This window comes from Lotus japonicus, chromosome 5 (assembly GCF_012489685.1).
Source record: "Lotus japonicus ecotype B-129 chromosome 5, LjGifu_v1.2".
NCBI lineage: Eukaryota > Viridiplantae > Streptophyta > Magnoliopsida > Fabales > Fabaceae > Lotus > Lotus japonicus.
The window spans coordinates 5,221,544-5,243,171 of record NC_080045.1 but is presented as its reverse complement, the minus strand read 5'-3'; the positions used below and the strand labels follow the sequence as shown (position 1 = coordinate 5,243,171).

Here is a 21,628-nt window from a genome sequence, read left to right as displayed (position 1 = left end):
TCTCCTACTGTACTGTTGGTATCTGTTGTGATAGGGCTTTCCAAAGAGAGGAGGTGGAGCACAAGGAATGATTATTTTGAGTTTATCTTTTGCTACATGTAGCAATTAGAGGGGGTGATGGTTTCTTGGATTATTAGGAATGGGATTTGTATTTTCCTTCTCCCATGCGTGTTTTTGGTGCCTGTAGCTAGTTTTCAATTTATAGCTTTGTTTTATTCTTCATTCCCGTGTTTTATGAAACATAACAAACGAGCCAGCCCGCGAGCCAACCCGCGAGTCGGGTTGGGTTCATATTTCTCTAGCTCGTCAAAATATGGGTTGGCCTGACCCAACCCGTTTCCAACCCAACCCGTGACGGGCTGGCCCATATGGGTCGGGCCAGCCCATATTGACAGCTCTAGTTTCTGGCTTTGGAGTTATCTTCTTTGGGTTGAGTTACTTTTGGTATTAGTGACTTTTTGATCCATTTTGAGGAGGGTTGTATATTGTTTGACTAAGTCCTTATCAATATATTTTTGCTTTCGAAAAAAAGGATTAAGATTGAAAAAGATAGTTTACTCGACACCATTAGCTTAATCTAATTTTAGAAATTCAAAAAAAACACTTATGAAATTGGTAAGCTAATGGGACATATGGTTGAGGTAGGGAGGTCTGGAGATACATGTAAAAAAAATAAAATTTATATAAAAAGAACTATTTGACAATATAATTTAAAAGAAATTATTATATGCCTAGTTTTAATTTTAGACAAAATTGAACTTTATGCTACTCTAATTTTATACTCCTTCACTAGAGTATATAAAGATTTCAAAGTTGACACTTCCAAACACTAGAGTATCTATTAGTTAAATCTTTACTAGTAGTAGTAACTATTACATCACAAAATGTGTCATCATCTTAAATCAGCCCAAAATTTTGGTTACTACATTCAGAGTCCGCCTAGTTAAAACTTGAAACTCTTTGAAATGAAAACAAAGAGAGAGGGAGGGGAGACACACACCAAAAATCCACACACCATAATTAACATAAAAGGAAATAAAAAAAAAGAGGGAATCCAATAAAACCTAGATTTGAAACAGAGTCAGAGAGAGATGAATGAAAGTTGAAAACAATTACACAAAGAAGCAAAAAAGTAAATGCCAAAATTTCCAGTTTCCACCGTGAGCGGGAACCACTGCTTCAGCCAAATTTCGAAACCACGCGCCTCCGCAATCCACCAATAACCTCCAAAATTTTCCGCTTCTTCTTTCTTAAACCCCATTTCCTCTTTCTCTTCCTTCACCACTCTCCACCATTTTCACTCTCTTCTCCACCTTCCATGGCCGACAAAGAGAACATCGCCGCCGTGCTCCGCCCCCAGCGCGAGGCCAAGAAGCGGGCCGCAGCTGCGTTATGCGAACTTCGCCCCAAGAAGAAGCGTGTTGTGTTGGGGGAGCTTACCAATCTCTCTAGCCCGGCGGAAAAGCCCACATCGGAGAAGAGGAGGAGGGTCGGAAAATCGAAGGCGCCGCCGCCGCCGGAGAAGCGGGATGACCCTCAAATGTGTTTGCCTTACGTTTCTGACATCTACGAGTATCTTCGGAGCATGGAGGTAACGCAATTAGTTTGCACTAGTTAGAACTAGGGTTTTGAAATTGGGGGTTTCTGTCGTTTTTGTTGAAAACGTGAACTTTTTTGTGTTTGTTTTAATGGGTTTTTCTTTGTTTTTTGTGTGGTTCAGGTGGATCCTAGTAAAAGACCATTACCAGATTATGTGCAGAAAGTTCAAAGGGATGTTAATGCTAACATGAGGGGTGTTTTGGTGGATTGGTTGGTGGAGGTTTCTGAGGAGTATAAGCTTGTTTCGGACACGCTTTATTTCTGTGTTTCTTACATTGATAGGTTCCTCTCTTTGAATTCTTTGTCTAGACAGAAGCTGCAGTTACTTGGGGTTGCTTCCATGCTTGTTGCTTCGTGAGTTTGAGATTTGGATGCAATTTTTTATTTTATTTTATAGTTTATACTTTTTCATTTTTGCTGATATCGTTTGGTTTATTTTGTTGATAGAAAATATGAGGAGATCAAGCCACCTGAGGTGGAGGATTTTTGCTACATTACAGACAACACATACTCCAAGGAAGAGGTAATTCTTGTGCTTCATTATGTGTTTTTGTATGCTTTCCTCTATTTCAATTTTTTTTGGATTTATTTGTTTATTTTATGTAATGAAGGTTGTGACAATGGAGGCTGATGTATTGAAGTCATTGAAGTTCGAATTGGGTGGTCCTACAGTAAAGACATTTCTAAGGCATGTATATGCTTGATTTGATTATATCCTTCTTGTGTTGAATGGTTTTGTTTCAGTTATGTTGTGTTTTTTTTCCTGGCTTGTTGGCTAACTGTGTGATTTATACTGTGTTTACAGAAGATTCTCCAGAGTTGCTCAGGAGAGTATTGATGTAAGTTTACACTAGTCTCACTTGTTTTTTACAAATTATTCTTATGCTTAAACTTGATTTTGTTTACAGTATTCTATCCTCCAATTTTATCTCCACTAAACCCTTACACATTGGGTTGGGTGTGCCAAATATGTGGAGTTGTCCTTTGACTTTATATTTTTTCCTGTGGTGCAGACTTCAGACTTGCAATTTGAGTTCCTTTGCTGCTACCTTGCTGAGCTCAGTTTACTGGATTATAATTGTGTGAAGTACTTGCCTTCTTTGGTGGCAGCATCTGTTATATTTCTAGCGAGATTTATGTTGAGCCCGAAGATGCACCCTTGGGTAATATTTCATTCTAGTTGACGTGTATTTGGAAATTTTCTTGCATTGGCATAATATTGATGGATACAGTCAATTGATAGTTTAATATACTACTAAAATTACTTTAGCACAATCTTGTCTTTTTTGCTATCACTTTTATGTGGTTGTGCCAATATATACTAGTGCTCATGTAAGAGTTACTCATGTGTTTGATATCCAATACGGTGGCAGTTACTAAGTTATGCAGTATCTTCTTTTTTCCAGAATTCAGCGCTTCATCAACTGACCAAATATAATCCTGCTGATTTGAAGGAATGTATTCTAAACATACATGATTTGTATCTCAGTAGGAGAGGGGGATCTTTGCTAGCTGTGAGAGATAAATACAAACAACATAAGGTAATACTCCTACACACTGATTTTCATCCATTTGTTATTGAACTATTTAATTTGATGCCAGTCTTACGAAATTGAATTATTTATTTCATGATACTTGTCATATTGGAGAAAGTTATGCTTATTCCTGTTGCAATGGTTGTTTTGGAAACAGTTCAAATGTGTGGCAACAACACCCTCTCCTCCTGAGATACCTCTTTCTTTTTTCGAATTTGGAGAGACAGATCCTTAGGCAATGGTAACTATGCTTTTCTTGGTGTGGCTTTGGTTCCAACTTTGGCAGAGGCATGAGAGAAGGTTCTCCTAACATGAAGGTTCAGGTGGTTCACTGATGCTGATTGAGGTGCTTGCCATGAAATGCTATGGCATTTAATCTATCAAGTGCTGCCTCACTGACTTTATGACTGAACTTGTGTGACATAAGAGAAAAAAAAATCCCTGTAGCTGAATTAGGTTTTTTTACAGCATTTTTAGGTTTTGTTTGGAAGATTTCTCTGTAGGAGTTCTGATTTCTTTGTATGTATAGGAAGTGCTATACGTTTTCATCATAGTTGTTCTATTCTATGATGTACCAGCTCTGATGTTCAGATTAATTTTTAAGCAATAAACTAGTGTTGGATTGATTACTTAATGTAGCAATTTCCTATGGCTTCTTTCTTCTCTTGTCTAAACAAATGTCACTGATAGAATATTACTGATCATTTGCACTTTAAACATTTTCTGCTAGTTATAATTTCTCACATCTGAGTCAAATTTTTCAATTACATGGTTGACAACCAGTAGAGTTGCATTATGTCAATTATGGAATATTATAAAAGGATTGGCATGGTCTATAGGCCATGGGGTACCATTTAAGATCTGAGTCTGACAGGTCTTTTGGCAATATACTGAAATTGGTTGATTATGGAAGAGGATGTGCCAGTAAGTAATGTGTCAATGCCTTCCTGAAATTTGCATTGGACTGTTTTCTTCCAGAAATTTGCATTTGATCCATATGTTCTTATTCAATTTCACTGTGGAAAGTGGTAACTATTGCTATATCCCATCGTAATCAAAGATTCTGGTTTGAGTTTGCAGAGAAGTTAGTAAGCTACTGGATGTTTGATTCTGTATTTCTGTATGGGGATGAACAGTACATTGTTACTAAGGCATTTGCAGTGTGTAGACTCGACACAAAATGCATGATGAATTAAGAGATTAAACAAATGCAGCAAAAGAAACAACCTCTTGGATAGCAAAGAAATTTTCAAAAAGCACATTTACTTGCCCAGACAGAAATTTTAGATCATCAAACTTCAAAGTATTCGAATATAGCATATGACTGTTCATGGAGTGTAGTTATCAACCTGCAGCAAGCTCTAGTAACAGTTCTGCTTCTCTGCATCTATCACAACATTTCTTCCGGCCTCTGGTGTGAGGGCACTCCTCCCCTTTCATTGGTTCTCTTCCCTTTTATGGAATTCTGCTAAGTTTTTTCCCTCTCCTTAGTGAGAGATCTATATCCTTTATATAGGATGTAATCTCTTGTTCTTTCCTTAATTCATAACTCTTCATAGCAACAATCCTCATTTTCTCCATCACAGTTCCATTTCAAATTTTTATTTTACTTTCATTGCTTCTTTCATCCTCTTTTCTGCATCGCTTTCCCCCTCCTCCTAAGCTCTTGTCATCCTCCACCTGCCAATGCTTTGGTAGGGCTGAGTCACATTTTTTTTTCTGGTCAGGACTCAGGAGACATAGCTGCAGTGTATACTTTAAACTTTAAACTTTAAAGGATAACAAACAAAAAAAACCTAAGGAGCAGGAAAAAGAAGGAAAAATAGAATGCAGATTTTGATGTTGCATAAGCTGTAGTCTTGTGTTAGTGTGGGTTTTATTTATTTATTTATTTTCTTTTTGTTTTATCTTTGCTTGGACAAACATGTTTTGAGTTGTATTGTGTGTTAGTATTGTAGAATTGCTACCCTTCTAATGTAATTGTTATTGGGCCCTACTAGGGCTTTGATTATATCATCTTTGTCAAAAAGAGTTGCGGAGTATAGCCTAATAAATAAACATGTTTGTGAATTTTCCATATAATATCCATGTCCCTGAATGTTATTAACACAGCAAAATAAAACACAATTTTAAAGAAAACTCAAAGCAATATTACTGAGGTTTCCATAATATACTTGTTTTCATGATTATGTGATGTATGAGAAAAGGTTAATTTGCTTAAGGAAACCACCGAAGGCTCCAATTGATACAAGAGAATAAGAGATCATCGTTGTCCATCATTCATGGGTTTTAGCTGAGGCTTTACTCAATTGCAGAGAAAATGTACATAAAACAAATGGAATAAAAGTGTGAGTAACTGAGAGGTGGGTTTTTTTTTGTCAAAACTGAGAGGTGGGTTAAACTCAAAGTTTTTGGTGTTAAGCTAAAATGATTGATGAAGCTCTGGTTGCCCTTGTCTCTTTGTGCCCGACGCGGCCTGGTTAACTAATTTTTGGGCTTTCGTTAGATCATCATGTTGGGGATTGTTGTTTTCAACTTTTTTTTGGTACAACAGAAGCTTAACAAGAAAATACAGAAAACAAACTAAAGCAAGTCCCTAAGGACAAGAACTAGCAGCTCTGCCCGCGGAGAGTCCAGGAATTGCAAGCTACGAGGGGGAGAGGATGACCTAAATCGAGCAAGCCAATCCGCAGGGATGTTGTAGTCACAGTTCACTTGAACGAGGGAGACACATAAGTTGAGGTGAAGCAGAGCACGAATATCACACAACATTGGACAGAATCGGAAGCTCTCCTCATTGTCAATGGCGCAATCAAATCAGCACAATCGATTTCACAGATGACCTCCTAGAAGCCCTTGTCCCAATCAATCTGAGATCATCGCGCATCGCCCCAGCTTCAGCCAAGAAGGCATTACCATCCACCTCGCCGATATGAAAGCTGAAAAGCCATTGCCCACTAGAGTTGCGAGCCTGACCACCCCCTTTACTTCGATGTTGGACCTCCAAGAAACTCCCATCGACATTTAGCTTTACTTTTCTTCTTCTAAACACACTACCCATTTTAAAAATAAAATTTCATAATATCTAAATCATCCCTATACACACCACTTCATTTCTCACCCCTATTTTTATCTTTTTCTAGACAGTGTCAATTGAGGAACCACTTAACAATAACTACCACATTTTAAAGACAATTTTTTATTCCCACAAAGTAGCCAATAAATTGAACTTTTCACTTTGTGGCTGCGGTCAATAACCGCTACAAAAGTGGAGTGTCAAAACCTTGACATTTATGCTTTTGATCTCGTTCCCTCTCTCGTGTACTATTTCACTTCTTTCCCATTCTTAGTTACTCCCTCCGTTCCTATATATAAGTCACAAATAACTAAATCTCTTAGAATAAGAAAAGTAGTTACTAGTAATAAATTTGTAAAAAAAATGATTTACTTTCCTAGATTACCCATATTTACTTTCTTATGATTTTCTCTATCCAAGTTAATACTTCTAAAGTTTATCATCTCTTTCATATTAAATATGAGGGTGAACTTGGAAAAATTTATTTAATGCTTCCTAGATATTAGAAAGTGACTTATATTTTGTAACAAAATTTTTTCAAAAAATGTGACTTATAATAGGGAACGGAGGGAGTATATTTTATCGTATTCTTACATACCAAGTTTAAATGATGTATTTATTATCAATGGTTACCTTAAATACAAAGCTTGCTCAGTAGAATAACATCACTTAGAGTTTGTGAATAACTCTATGCATTTAAAATTCTTCACTAGAGTATATATTCCTTTTGTGTTAGTCATGTATGCTTTTCCAATAATGACCCTTTGTATTAACAAGTGGTCAATTGAAAGGGTACATGCTTAATTTCCTTTAGAGAATGACTCAGTTTGTGTCTTATGTATTCTACTGTCATACCAATTAGGAATCCTAGTTCGCTAGACTAAAGTCATGCAGGCTTCATTGGTACTTTAAAGCTCTAAGCCTGGGGGATGTGTATGGTAATACCAATTTGATACCCTAGTTAGCTAGATTCATCGTGAGGATCAACATAGTCGGTCACCCATAAATACTAATGAAGAGCCAATCGGATTGCTTTCGCTATTTACTCAATCCATCACTATAATGACGGAGATTTGGATTCCTCCATTTACACCATTTATATTACCAAGTAATTTCCTCCTGTCATCATTATTGTAATTAAGGTAACCTCGAGTATATAAGAGACACCTCAATCTTGTATAAACATGTACACTTAAGGTTTTAGGAGACAAAGTAAAGTGTCTAACTAACCAAACTCTCATTTTGTTGTTTTTTCGTGAATATTTGGTGTCTACTGTGGGGCTAGATAATTTTTTAATCTTTTGAGCCTACATTTTTAGTTGAGAAGATATAGTGCTCACTCGAAATGGGGATGGAGGGTCTCCAAAACCTTAGATATGGGGGTTGACATGCTCAAACATAACCAACTACTTTATATACAGGTGACCCACCTGCCGCAAACAGTGACAGATCCAGAAGTTTAAAGTTGTGAGGGAAATATGTACATATAAATTTGTAACAAAAAAAATTAACACATACTATTAGAAGTTATGAATTTTTTTACCAAAGCGGACATAAGTGAAATCATTTTTTACCAAAGGGGTCATCAAAAACCATACTTTTACTACTCAAGTGAGGGCATTTAACAATGTAAGATACAAATGAGGGCATTTTTTACCATAAAAAACCACATATTTTTACTACTCAATTTTTTTTCTAATGATATTTTTAAAATTCAAGTGAGGGCAGTGCCCTCATGTTGTTCAACATGTATCCGTCCCTGGCCGCAAACTATGAAAGAGGGAGGAAAAAACCCCAAGTTGACGATGAGTTCACTCCTTTTAACACTCATCGAAGTCCACTCTTAAGGGAAGCATACACATATAATCTTTTGAAATCCCCCCTTCCATAAAATATATTTTTTGACATACTGATTAATTACGTGAAATGATGTGAATTTCATACAATTTCAGAACATAACACAAATGGTTTTTAGACGTTAAAAAACTGGATTGAGTACCTAACTCAAGATGTCTACTTGACAAAATATGTAGCCTATCATCAAAGACAAAGTCCCGAGAGGCAATGGCCTCACATGGCTGATCACAAAGAGAGGTGACGAGATGGACATGAGTCCTAGGGAACAAAACATAGAATTGCGACCACAGCCAACAGAAGTCATGAAGTTCGTAATGATGGATGGCCGACTTGACACAGTTGATTGCTTACAAAATAAAAGAGATGACCGGGAAAAAATTTCCTTAGGGCTTGGAGAGGTAGTAATATAAGATTCTATACAATTGATTTATTATTTTCCTTCTTTTAAAAAAATAATTAAAAAAAGGATGACATGCTTTTCTATTTTGAGGTGAAAGATTTTTTAACAAGGAATATTCTTTTCGAAACCTTTTATTTTGCAAACTAAATCGCTTCACATCTAACCTATGTTGCAGGGGTACTCCAAAAATAGCATAGTACCCGTACTGGGTACGGGTACGCCATGGGTACGTCGTGGGTACGTACCCAAATACACCGCCAAACAAAAAAACCAGGGTACGCTAGTGGGTACGCCGCAGATACGTTTTAGGTACCGCCAGTGGGTACGCCGGATGCTTTAAAAAAATGTTATGTCTCTTTAATGTTACTCAATCTTATGTTAAGTTTCTTCAATCTTAAAATTATCTCTGGCGGTATGTGTTTGAAGATATATGTTTGGGTGTTACATATTATTTTGATGATTTTCATTAGTTGTGATTGTTTTTATGTTGGTCTTTCATATGAGTATTGACCATTAGGAGATTTGATATTTTTAATTAATAATATTGTGGTAGAAAATATTTTTAATTTCTGCAATTTAATTTTCTGTAAAAAGCCCCTCCGTGGTGGCGTCCTACTTCTCTTAATCCTCTTCTCATCCCCCTCCTTCTGCTTCCGACCCCCTCTTGGTATCAGAGCCTGATGGGGAAGTAGGAACATGCTAAATATGTTAGATATAAGTTGTTTCTCTGTTCTGTTCTTATATAATTAAGCACTATGGTCGGGATCTGGACTGGTAGTACACTTTGAACTAAACTAAAATGAAAGCTCTTTTGAAAACCTTCTAGGATTATTACTATTCAGACTTATGATCATCTCTGCAGCGGAGGCGTTGAAGGCAGTAAGTCCCTGTGTGGCAGTAAGTCTATATTGGCCATACTACAGACATGTTATTAAGTTCTGAATATTTTTAATGTCCTTGTTTAGTTTCTTTTTGTGGTGGCTTAAGTCTGATCCAGATCTATAATGCTCAACTATTAAGAACAACACAGAACGTAACTTATATTTCTAATTTATTTATCTGTTTCTATAGAACCAGGTGATGGCGATGATACTTACGGGTGAGGAAGATCTATCTTTCTTGATGCTTCGCTCTTTCTCTTCTAAGCTTTCTTTCAGATCTTCCCAACCCTCTTCTTCTTCTATCGATCATCCTCATCAATCCAATCAATTATCCAAATCTGTCTTCAAAGAAGAAATTCATTTTGAAGATATCAATCAAGATCTTGACAACTGGGAAATTCCAAAAATCTCTCATGCTGAGATCTACAAACCAAACGGATCCTTTTTCAAACGATCAGATTTCATTATCAAAACCACCTATAAGCTCAGATCTGATGATGAAGAAATCCATCTGCTTTCCGAGAAAAGCATCAAAGAACATATCAGCAAGAACTTCAACTATCTTCATATAGGTAGTGTTCAAGTTGGTCTTAAACCCCTAACCAGGAAATCTCTTGACATCGCTGTACTCCTTTGTCTTAGGGATGTTAGACATAATCAATTCCATGACTCCCTCTTAGGAACGGTTGAAACCAGCCTGAGTAATGGACCAATCTTTTTCAATTGCTTCCCAGATCTAACTGTTAGTCTGGAAGATAAAAACATCCTTGATGTCCTCTTCCTAAATATCAAGCTTCACGGCCTTGATATGAAAGAAGATTCCATTCCAATCTCTTTGATCTACAGGGTTTAATACAAGGTAATGAACTCTATCAAATCTTATTTCTTGCGAACCAATTGTGAAAAATCTGGAGAAACTACCCTCTTCCTCACAGATTATGATAAGGCCAATGTTATTGTGCCCAAAACCATCCAATGGAGTGATATCACCCTTCCAGAAAAATGGTCTTTGGAAAAGGCTACTCCAGCCCAACCTGTTGAAACTCCTGAGTTTCGTGAAATCATCCAACACCAATCTGGCCAAGTAGATCTCATCTTTGATAGGAGAAATTCCTTCTCTATCCCTAGATCTATTAGGACATCCTCAAATGATTTCCAATCAGCCATGTCTAGAAGATCTTTTTCTATGACTAGAAGGAACCAACCCGAGTCTAGCGCTCGACCTTCCCTCTCTCATGACGGATCTACTATCCATTTGGCTGGATATGTCAATACCACTCCTGTCAAGACTACCTATGACAAGGGTGATGAAGAACATCAATCCACCTTATCTCCAACGTATTCTTCTCTAGAAACCCCTGGAGAAACTTCTGATTTCATTGGAGCAATCACTACTGAATTTGTCATCGACAAAGGAAGTATCAAGGCAGATTTCTACTCTGACCGATGGACTCAGCAAAGAAAATGGTTCTTTGCAAAGTATCAGGGTGAAAAGAGAAAGAAGATCCAAGAAAAATTCTATGGGTTCCTTGAGAAAACCCAGCAAAACATCTTCTTTTTTGAATGGTTTCAAGATTATGCCAACAAGAATTGGAAATCTTACCCCTTCCAAATTGACATGGTTAAATGGCAGCATAAGGATGGAAAAGAAACCCTTTCTAACCTGCCACCTAAAACTCCTTTCCTTCTTAAAGGAGCTCAATCTACACCTGTCCTAGCTTCTCCCTTCAAGACTAGGAAAGAAGAAGGTGATGTCACTGGTAAAGACATCAAAGACCTCATGGAACAATCCAATTATACCAATAAGTATCTTCAAATTCTTGGAGAATCCCAAGTGCAGGATTCCTCTTCCAGGAAAGGAAAAGAAAAGGTCAAGATTGAACCTTCCTCTTCTAATCTTGATATCCCTAAAGGATGTCAACTTGAAAAACCTCTTTTCAAACCTTTTCAAATCAGTAGCCGTTCCAGACACTCGGCTCAAACTCATCGAGCAAAAAAGGAATCTGACAATGAGCTCCTCCAAAAGGTGGTAGAGCAACTTCAGCTTCTCAAACAAGTTATTCCTGAGACTCCGGAACCTCCTGAGACTCCGGAACCTACTCCGGAAGCAGTTTCTAATCCCACTATTACTGCTCCTCCTCCTCCAAAAACTCGTACTTCTACTCGTAATACCTCTACTTCTTTAAATAATATTGAAGATGGTAAGGTTGAGTCTGATTCTGATATTCAATCTATGAAGTCTGACGTTCAATCTATCAAAAGTATTCCGGTCAATACTGTCATTCACAATTCTAAGAATCAGTGGAGAAAAGAAACCAAGCTCTACTATCCTAGAGCTACTGCTCCTGATCTTCTTTTAGAAGAATCTTCAAACTTCAAAAGCTTCAGTGCCAACAATGTCTATGAATGGAATATTGATGGTGAAAACGAGTATGGCATCACCAAAATCCTCCAAAATATGACTATGGTAGCCACTGCCTATGTTACCGCCAACAATTGTCCTGAATCTCTTATCGTTGAAGTCTTGGTTGCTGGTTTATGTGGCCAGCTCAAAGGTTGGTGGGATAATTATCTCACTCAAGACGAGAAGGATCAGATTTTAACTGCTGTCAAGACGGATGAAGAAGGTAATCCTATCATGGAAGATGGCAAATTCATCTCTGATGCTGTCAACTCCTTAATCTTTACCATAGCCCAACATTTTGTTGGAGATCCTTCCCTCATCAAGGACAGATCTGGTGATCTTTTGTCCAATCTTAAGTGCAAATCTTTGGGTGATTTCAGATGGTATAAGGATACCTTCCTGACCAGGGTTTACACCCGTGAAGACAGCCAACAAGCCTTCTGGAAAGAGAAATTCCTGGCCGGTCTTCCTAAATCTTTTGGCGACAAAGTTCGTGAGAAACTTAGAAGCCAAAATCCGGGGGGAGAAATCCCATATCACACCCTTAGTTATGGACAACTCATAGCTATCATTCAAAGAGTTGCTCTCAAAATCTGTCAGGATGACAAAATCCGACAGCAACTCACTAAGGAGAAGTCTCAGAATCGCAGGGATTTGGGTACTTTCTGCGAACAATTCGGAATTCAAGGTTGTCCCAAGAAACCTAAACCCAGAAAGCAAGATCCTCCTCCCAAACAACAATGGAGAAAGAGATCTAGCAGGAATGATCATAGGAAACCCAAGCCTAGATCAAAACCCCAATCTTCGCAAATTCCAAAGAACCCTCCTGAGACTAGACCCTCTCAAGGAAAAGATGTTACCTGCTACAACTGCGGCAAGCCGGGCCATATTAGCAGGTATTGCAGACTCAAAAGGAGAATCTCTGAGCTTCATCTTGAACCTGAGATCGAAGACAAGATCAACAATCTCCTCATTCAAACTTCTGATGAAGAAGAATCTAATCCTTCGGATTCTGAGGTCTCTGAAGACCTAAATCAAATTCAGAATGATGATTCTCAATCATCATCTTCCGTCAATACCTTGTCTATCAATACTTTGACCAATGAACAAGATCTTCTCTTCAGGGCCATTAATTCTATCCCTGATCCTGAGGAAAAGAAAATCTATTTGGAACGCCTCAGATCTACTCTTGAAGATAGGCCTCCCAAAAGTCCTATAACCACCAATAAATTCAATCTTAGAGATACTTTCAAGCGTCTTGAGAAATCTACGGTCAAACCCGTCACTATTCAAGACCTTCAATCTGAAGTCAATTCCCTTAAGACTGAGGTTAAAAGCCTCAAACAAATCCAAAATAGTCAGCAGCTTATCTTGGAAAAACTGACTAGAAATTATGAGGAAGATGATTCTTCTGTACCCGATTCCAATCCTGCTCCTAACAACAATTGCGAAGACTTTCTGGAAAATATTAACCAGGTCACCATTCAGAAATTCTTCATCCATGTCAAAATCCTCATAGGAGATTTTATTCTCGAAATCCCTGCCCTCTTTGACACAGGGGCAGATTCCAGTTGTATTTCGGAGGGACTCATTCCCACCAGATATTTTGAGAAAACAACTGAGAAGCTCAGCGCTGCTGAAGGATCTAGACTAAAGATCAAGTATAAAATCCCCTCAGCTATCATCAAAAATGGTAGTCTTGAAATCGAAACTCCATTTCTGTTAGTCAGAAATTTGAGTCAAAAAATCATTATAGGGACCCCTTTCATTAAGAAACTCTTCCCCTATAATACTGACGAAAACGGCATCACTGTTCAGCATCTTGGACAACCTATCTTGTTCAAATTCTCTGAACCTCCCATAGATAAGACTTTGAACGTCATATCCTACAAGGAGAAGCAGATCAACTTCCTCAAGGAAGAAATCTCTTACAGAACCATTGAGGATCAATTGCAACAACCTTCTGTTAAATCAATGATTGAGAATATTTTGAAAAATATTCAATCCAGCATCTGTTCTGATCTACCCAACGCTTTTTGGGAAAGGAGGAGCCATATGGTGGAACTTCCTTATGAAAAAGATTTTTCAGACAAACAGATTCCAACCAAGGCTAGGCCTATTCAAATGAATGAAGAACTTCTTCATTTCTTCCAAAAGGAAATCAATGATCTCCTTGAAAAGAAACTTATTCGCAGGAGTAAGAGCCCTTGGTCCTGTGCAGCCTTCTATGTCAACAAACAAGCTGAGATAGAACGGGGAACCCCTAGGCTGGTTATTAACTACAAACCTCTCAATCAAGCCCTTTGTTGGATTAGATATCCTATCCCCAACAAGAAAGATCTCTTAGCCAGACTGCATGATGCTAAGGTCTTTTCAAAATTCGACATGAAATCTGGATTCTGGCAAATCCAATTGCAAGAGAAGGATAGGTATAAAACTGCTTTTACTGTTCCTTTTGGGCAGTATGAGTGGAACGTTATGCCTTTTGGGCTAAAGAACGCCCCATCTGAATTCCAAAGGATTATGAACGAAATCTTCAATCCTTATTCCAAATTCACTATTGTCTACATTGACGATGTTCTAATCTTTTCCTAAACTTTAGATCAACATTTCAAACATCTCAATACGTTCATCTCTGTAATCAAAAGGAATGGCTTGGCTATATCCAAGACAAAGGTCAGTTTGTTCCAAACCAAAATCAGATTCCTTGGTCACAACATCCACCAAGGAACCATCATTCCTATCAATAGAGCCATCGAGTTCACGGATAAATTCCCTGATCAAATCATTGACAAAACCCAACTACAAAGATTCCTGGGTTGTCTCAATTATGTTGCGGACTTCTGTCCTCAACTCAGTACCATAATCAAACCCCTTCATGATAGACTCAAGAAGGATCCTCCACGTTGGTCCGATATTCATACCAATGTGGTCAAACAAATCAAACTTCGTGTCAAGAATCTCCCTTGTCTTTATCTCCCTAATCCTCAAGCTTTCAAAATTATTGAAACTGATGCCTCTGATATTGGCTTTGGTGGTATTTTGAAACAAAAGGTTTTTGACAAGGAACAAATTATTGCTTTTACTTCAAAACATTGGAATCCTGCTCAACAGAATTATTCTACTGTCAAAAAAGAAGTTTTAGCAATCGTTTTATCTATTTCAAAATTTCAATCTGATTTGATTAATCAAAAATTCTTAGTCCGTGTAGACTGCAAATCTGCGAAAGAAATCTTACAAAAAGATGTCAAAAACTTAGCTTCAAAACATATCTTTGCCAGATGGCAAGCTATTTTAAGCGTTTTTGACTTCGATATTGAATATATAAAAGGATCTAACAATTCTCTCCCTGATTTTCTTACTCGTGAATATTTGCAGGGAAGAACCTAACATGGCCTCCAGAGGCCCCTCCTCCTCCTCCTCACGAGGAAGAGGCAAAAGCAGAGAAAGGAATAAAGGTATTGTAATCTCTGATCCTTTAATCTTATCTAAGCCCACTGCTCACCAATCTGGACCCACTGTCCAAAAAATTGAGCCCACTGCTCAGACCCAATCTTCCCAACCAAAACAAACTAAAGCAGATTATGCTTTATCCATCCCAACACTCCTTGCCTTCAAACAAGCAGGCTTAGATGAAATACCTCAAGGCCTCACCAAACTTCCAAATAAATCTTGGGCCAGCATCGCCGACAAAGATGATGACCAAGAAATTCAATCCCTTCAAGCTTTTATTGATAGAACCAGAAGCTTAGCAACTTATGATGGGAAAAAACCTGTTGTTGTTGCCCAACCTAGCCCAGTTGCCCGACCTAGCCCAAATTCAGGTTACTTGGCTAAAGCAGATATGAAATTCCAAACCTTCATCGAACCAGAATGGTGGGACAATTCTGGAGGAGTTAACCTGGCCAATAAAATTGGTACCAAGCTCTTCCCAAGTCATCTTGATCCCACTCACCCAATCAAAAACCAAAGATTCTATGAGTTTATTTTGGTTGACACAAACAGTGTGGAAATCAAACATTTTAGGGATAAAAATGATAATTCCCTAATTACCCATTCTACACTACAAATCCTCCGTGTCCTTCGTCCCAAGGACTTTGGACCAAATCCACACAGTTACAAAAAGTTCTCCCAGAATTTCGACCCAGTTGGTTTTAATTATTGGGACTATATCAGGGCTTGGGATAATATAATCCTTGGTCTGCAAAACAAAAGTTTCAAACATTCTTGGCTCATTTATTTTAAATGGACCAACAAATATTCTTTTCCAAATTGGTTTCATTCATGGTGGAGCTTCTTTGGACCTACAGCTGAAATTTTCCCCTCTGAAGTTCTTGAGGGATACAATCACTTCATTAAACACTGGAACAAAGAGTTGAACAATTATCCAGATTGTTTAAACTTTTTTACAATCTTTTCCCTCTCTTGGGTGTTCTCTTGGCGTTATGGTCTTAAGACCAAAACCCAACCAATCCTTTACAAACAGGCTCTCATCAAATGGTGGAAAATCTTTGATGCGACAAAAGCCCACAAAGAAAATGTGAGCCAATGGTTCAAAACCAATCAGAAATATCTCAAGCATGCAAGTCCGCAAACCAGCCTCTTGCTAAATCAAAAGGCCCACATCACAGCGGCCCTTGCAGGAGCTTCAACAGAAGAAGACTTGCTAAGAAATCTTCAATCTGCTCTTCAATTATTGAAGGAGCCAATTGAGCAGGCCTCATCTTCAAAGGCCCTTCAACACAAAGTCTCCGAGCCATCCTCTCTTGGGTCGTCAGATTTTGTCCAAACCACAGAATCAGATGATGATGACTTCTGCTAAGTTTGTCGTCTTGTAATCATTTTGTTCTGTAATAATTCAATTTTTGTACTGTAGCAACAGTAAAATTGACTTTTTACTGTAGCAAATAGTGCCAGTCAAATAGTACCGTCTACCGGAACTATTCAACCGGAACTATTCTAACAGTGTCCAATCTTTTCTTTAAATAGGCTCATTCTGAACCTTGTTAATCAGAGTTTGGTAGAGCTTAGATAGAGAGTTTAGAGAGAGAAACACTGAGAGAATTCCTTCTGTAAGTTCTCCTTCAGTTTTCCTTTCTTTCAATCTTTTCTGTTTTTAAGTTTCAGTTTTTAAGTTTTTAAGTTTCAGTTTTGTAATCTATGTTTATGTAATATATATCTTGTTCAAGTTTTATTTTTCTGTTTATGGAAGGCTGAGCCTCCTGTTTTAATTCCTGTTTTTAATTTCTGCAATTTAATTTTCTGTAAAAAGCCCCTCCGTGGTGGCGTCCTACTTCTCTTAATCCTCTTCTCATCCCCCTCCTTCTGCTTCCGACCCCCTCTTGGTATCAGAGCCTGATGGGGAAGTAGGAACATGCTAAATATGTTAGACATAAGTTGTTTCTCTGTTCTGTTCTTATATAATTAAGCACTATGGTCGGGATCTGGACTGGTAGTACACTTTGAACTAAACTAAAATGAAAGCTCTTTTGAAAACCTTCTAGGATTATTACTATTCAGACTTATGATCATCTCTGCAGCGGAGGCGTTGAAGGCAGTAAGTCCCTGTGTGGCAGTAAGTCTATATTGGCCATACTACAGACATGTTATTAAGTTCTGAATATTTTTAATGTCCTTGTTTAGTTTCTTTTTGTGGTGGCTTAAGTCTGATCCAGATCTATACTGCTCAACTATTAAGAACAACACAGAACGTAACTTATATTTCTAATTTATTTATCTGTTTCTATAGAACCAGGTGATGGCGATGATACTTACGGGTGAGGAAGATCTATCTTTCTTGATGCTTCGCTCTTTCTCTTCTAAGCTTTCTTTCAGATCTTCCCAACCCTCTTCTTCTTCTATCGATCATCCTCATCAATCCAATCAATTATCCAAATCTGTCTTCAAAGAAGAAATTCATTTTGAAGATATCAATCAAGATCTTGACAACTGGGAAATTCCAAAAATCTCTCATGCTGAGATCTACAAACCAAACGGATCCTTTTTCAAACGATCAGATTTCATTATCAAAACCGTTGAGCAAACCTATAAGCTCAGATCTGATGATGAAGAAATCCATCTGCTTTCCGAGAAAAGCATCAAAGAACATATCAGCAAGAACTTCAACTATCTTCATATAGGTAGTGTTCAAGTTGGTCTTAAACCCCTATCCAGGAAATCTCTTGACATCGCTGTACTCCTTTGTCTTAGGGATGTTAGACATAATCAATTCCATGACTCCCTCTTAGGAACGGTTGAAACCAGCCTGAGTAATGGACCAATCTTTTTCAATTGCTTCCCAGATCTAACTGTTAGTCACATCCTTGATGTCCTCTTCCTAAATATCAAGCTTCACGGCCTTGATATGAAAGAAGATTCCATTCCAATCTCTTTGATCTACAGGGTTCAATACAAGGTAATGAACTCTATCAAATCTTATTTCTTGCGAACCAATTGTGAAAAATCTGGAGAAACTACCCTCTTCCTCACAGATTATGATAAGGCCAATGTTATTGTGCCCAAAACCATCCAATGGAGTGATATCACCCTTCCAGAAAAATGGTCTTTGGAAAAGGCTACTCCAGCCCAACCTGTTGAAACTCCTGAGTTTCGTGAAATCATCCAACACCAATCTGGCCAAGTAGATCTCATCTTTGATAGGAGAAATTCCTTCTCTATCCCTAGATCTATTAGGACATCCTCAAATGATTTCCAATCAGCCATGTCTAGAAGATCTTTTTCTATGACTAGAAGGAACCAACCCGAGTCTAGCGCTCGACCTTCCCACTCTCATGACGGATCTACTATCCATTTGGCTGGATATGTCAATACCACTCCTGTCAAGACTACCTATGACAAGGGTGATGAAGAACATCAATCCACCTTATCTCCAACGTATTCTTCTCTAGAAACCCCTGGAGAAACTTCTGATTTCATTGGAGCAATCACTACTGAATTTGTCATCGAAAAAGGAAGTATCAAGGCAGATTTCTACTCTGACCGATGGACTCAGCAAAGAAAATGGTTCTTTGCAAAGTATCAGGGTGAAAAGAGAAAGAAGATCCAAGAAAAATTCTATGGGTTCCTTGAGAAAACCCAGCAAAACATCTTCTTTTTTGAATGGTTTCAAGATTATGCCAACAAGAATTGGAAATCTTACCCCTTCCAAATTGACATGGTTAAATGGCAGCATAAGGATGGAAAAGAAACCCTTTCTAACCTGCCACCTAAAACTCCTTTCCTTCTTAAAGGAGCTCAATCTACACCTGTCCTAGCTTCTCCCTTCAAGACTAGGAAAGAAGAAGGTGATGTCACTGGTAAAGACATCAAAGACCTCATGGAACAATCCAATTATACCAATAAGTATCTTCAAATTCTTGGAGAATCCCAAGTGCAGGATTCCTCTTCCAGGAAAGGAAAAGAAAAGGTCAAGATTGAACCTTCCTCTTCTAATCTTGATATCCCTAAAGGATGTCAACTTGAAAAACCTCTTTTCAAACCTTTTCAAATCAGTAGCCGTTCCAGACACTCGGCTCAAACTCTTCGAGCAAAAACGGAATCTGACAATGAGCTCCTCCAAAAGGTGGTAGAGCAACTTCAGCTTCTCAAACAAGTTATTCCTGAGACTCCGGAACCTCCTGAGACTCCGGAACCTACTCCGGAAGCAGTTTCTAATCCCACTATTACTGCTCCTCCTCCTCCAAAAACTCGTACTTCTACTCGTAATACCTCTACTTCTTTAAATAATATTGAAGATGGTAAGGTTGAGTCTGATTCTGATATTCAATCTATGAAGTCTGACGTTCAATCTATCAAAAGTATTCCGGTCAATACTGTCATTCACAATTCTAAGAATCAGTGGAGAAAAGAAACCAAGCTCTACTATCCTAGAGCTACTGCTCCTGATCTTCTTTTAGAAGAATCTTCAAACTTCAAAAGCTTCAGTGCCAACAATGTCTATGAATGGAATATTGATGGTGAAAACGAGTATGGCATCACCAAAATCCTCCAAAATATGACTATGGTAGCCACTGCCTATGTTACCGCCAACAATTGTCCTGAATCTCTTATCGTTGAAGTCTTGGTTGCTGGTTTCTGTGGCCAGCTCAAAGGTTGGTGGGATAATTATCTCACTCAAGACGAGAAGGATCAGATTTTAACTGCTGTCAAGACGGATGAAGAAGGTAATCCTATCATGGAAGATGGCAAATTCATCTCTGATGCTGTCAACTCCTTAATCTTTACCATAGCCCAACATTTTGTTGGAGATCCTTCCCTCATCAAGGACAGATCTGGTGATCTTTTGTCCAATCTTAAGTGCAAATCTTTGGGTGATTTCAGATGGTATAAGGATACCTTCCTGACCAGGGTTTACACCCGTGAAGACAGCCAACAAGCCTTTTGGAAAGAGAAATTCCTGGCCGGTCTTCCTAAATCTTTTGGCGACAAAGTTCGTGAGAAACTTAGAAGCCAAAATCCGGGGGGAGAAATCCCATATCACACCCTTAGTTATGGACAGCTCATAGCTATCATTCAAAGAGTTGCTCTCAAAATCTGCCAGGATGACAAAATCCAACAACAACTCACTAAGGAGAAGTCTCAGAATCGCAGGGATTTGGGTGCTTTCTGCGAACAATTCGGAATTCAAGGTTGTCCCAAGAAACCTAAACCCAGAAAGCAAGATCCTCCTCCCAAACAACAATGGAGAAAGAGATCTAGCAGGAATGATCATAGGAAACCCAAGCCTAGATCAAAACCCCAATCTTCGCAAATTCCAAAGAACCCTCCTGAGACTAGACCCTCTCAAGGAAAAGATGTTACCTGCTACAACTGCGGCAAGCCGGGCCATATTAGCAGGTATTGCAGACTCAAAAGGAGAATCTCTGAGCTTCATCTTGAACCTGAGATCGAAGACAAGATCAACAATCTCCTCATTCAAACTTCTGATGAAGAAGAATCTAATCCTTCGGATTCTGAGGTCTCTGAAGACCTAAATCAAATTCAGAATGATGATTCTCAATCATCATCTTCCGTCAATACCTTGTCTATCAATACTTTGACCAATGAACAAGATCTTCTCTTCAGGGCCATTAATTCTATCCCTGATCCTGAGGAAAAGAAAATCTATTTGGAACGCCTCAGATCTACTCTTGAAGATAGGCCTCCCAAAAGTCCTATAACCACCAATAAATTCAATCTTAGAGATACTTTCAAGCGTCTTGAGAAATCTACGGTCAAACCCGTCACTATTCAAGAACTTCAATCTGAAGTCAATTCCCTTAAGACTGAGGTTAAAAGCCTCAAACAAATCCAAAATAGTCAGCAGCTTATCTTGGAAAAACTGACTAGAAATTATGAGGAAGATGATTCTTCTGTACCCGATTCCAATCCTGCTCCTAACAACAATTGCGAAGACTTTCTGGAAAATATTAACCAGGTCACCATTCAGAAATTCTTCATCCATGTCAAAATCCTCATAGGAGATTTTATTCTCGAAATCCCTGCCCTCTTTGACACAGGGGCAGATTCCAGTTGTATTTCGGAGGGACTCATTCCCACCAGATATTTTGAGAAAACAACTGAGAAGCTCAGCGCTGCTGAAGGATCTAGACTAAAGATCAAGTATAAAATCCCCTCAGCTATCATAAAAAATGGTAGTCTTGAAATCGAAACTCCATTTCTGTTAGTCAGAAATTTGAGTCAAAAAATCATTATAGGGACCCCTTTCATTAAGAAACTCTTCCCCTATAATACTGACGAAAACGGCATCACTGTTCAGCATCTTGGACAACCTATCTTGTTCAAATTCTCTGAACCTCCCATAGATAAGACTTTGAACGTCATATCCTACAAGGAGAAGCAGATCAACTTCCTCAA

General features: G+C 38.3%; 1 protein-coding gene across 1 annotated transcript; it reads left to right on the top strand.

Annotated features, from left to right (window-relative positions):
- Positions 1-995: 995 nt before the first annotated feature.
- LOC130720648 (putative cyclin-A3-1) lies at positions 996-3,783 on the top strand. Its single transcript, XM_057571321.1, has 8 exons — positions 996-1,591; positions 1,721-1,953; positions 2,047-2,122; positions 2,211-2,287; positions 2,405-2,438; positions 2,613-2,762; positions 3,006-3,140; positions 3,292-3,783. Exons 1-8 carry the CDS (start codon positions 1,319-1,321, stop codon positions 3,367-3,369), a joined length of 1,056 nt encoding a protein of 351 aa, XP_057427304.1. The 5' UTR covers positions 996-1,318; the 3' UTR covers positions 3,370-3,783.
- The last annotated feature ends 17,845 nt before the right edge of the window (positions 3,784-21,628 follow it).

Excerpts from the sequence above, each read along its gene's own strand:
- LOC130720648 (XM_057571321.1), top strand. The coding sequence starts at position 1,319 with ATGGCCGACAAAGAGAACATCGCCGCCGTGCTCCGCCCCCAGCGCGAG. Across the intron at positions 1,954-2,046 it reads GCTTCCATGCTTGTTGCTTC|AAAATATGAGGAGATCAAGC; the intron begins GTGAGTTTGAGA and ends TTTTGTTGATAG. Across the intron at positions 2,288-2,404 it reads ACAGTAAAGACATTTCTAAG|AAGATTCTCCAGAGTTGCTC; the intron begins GCATGTATATGC and ends CTGTGTTTACAG.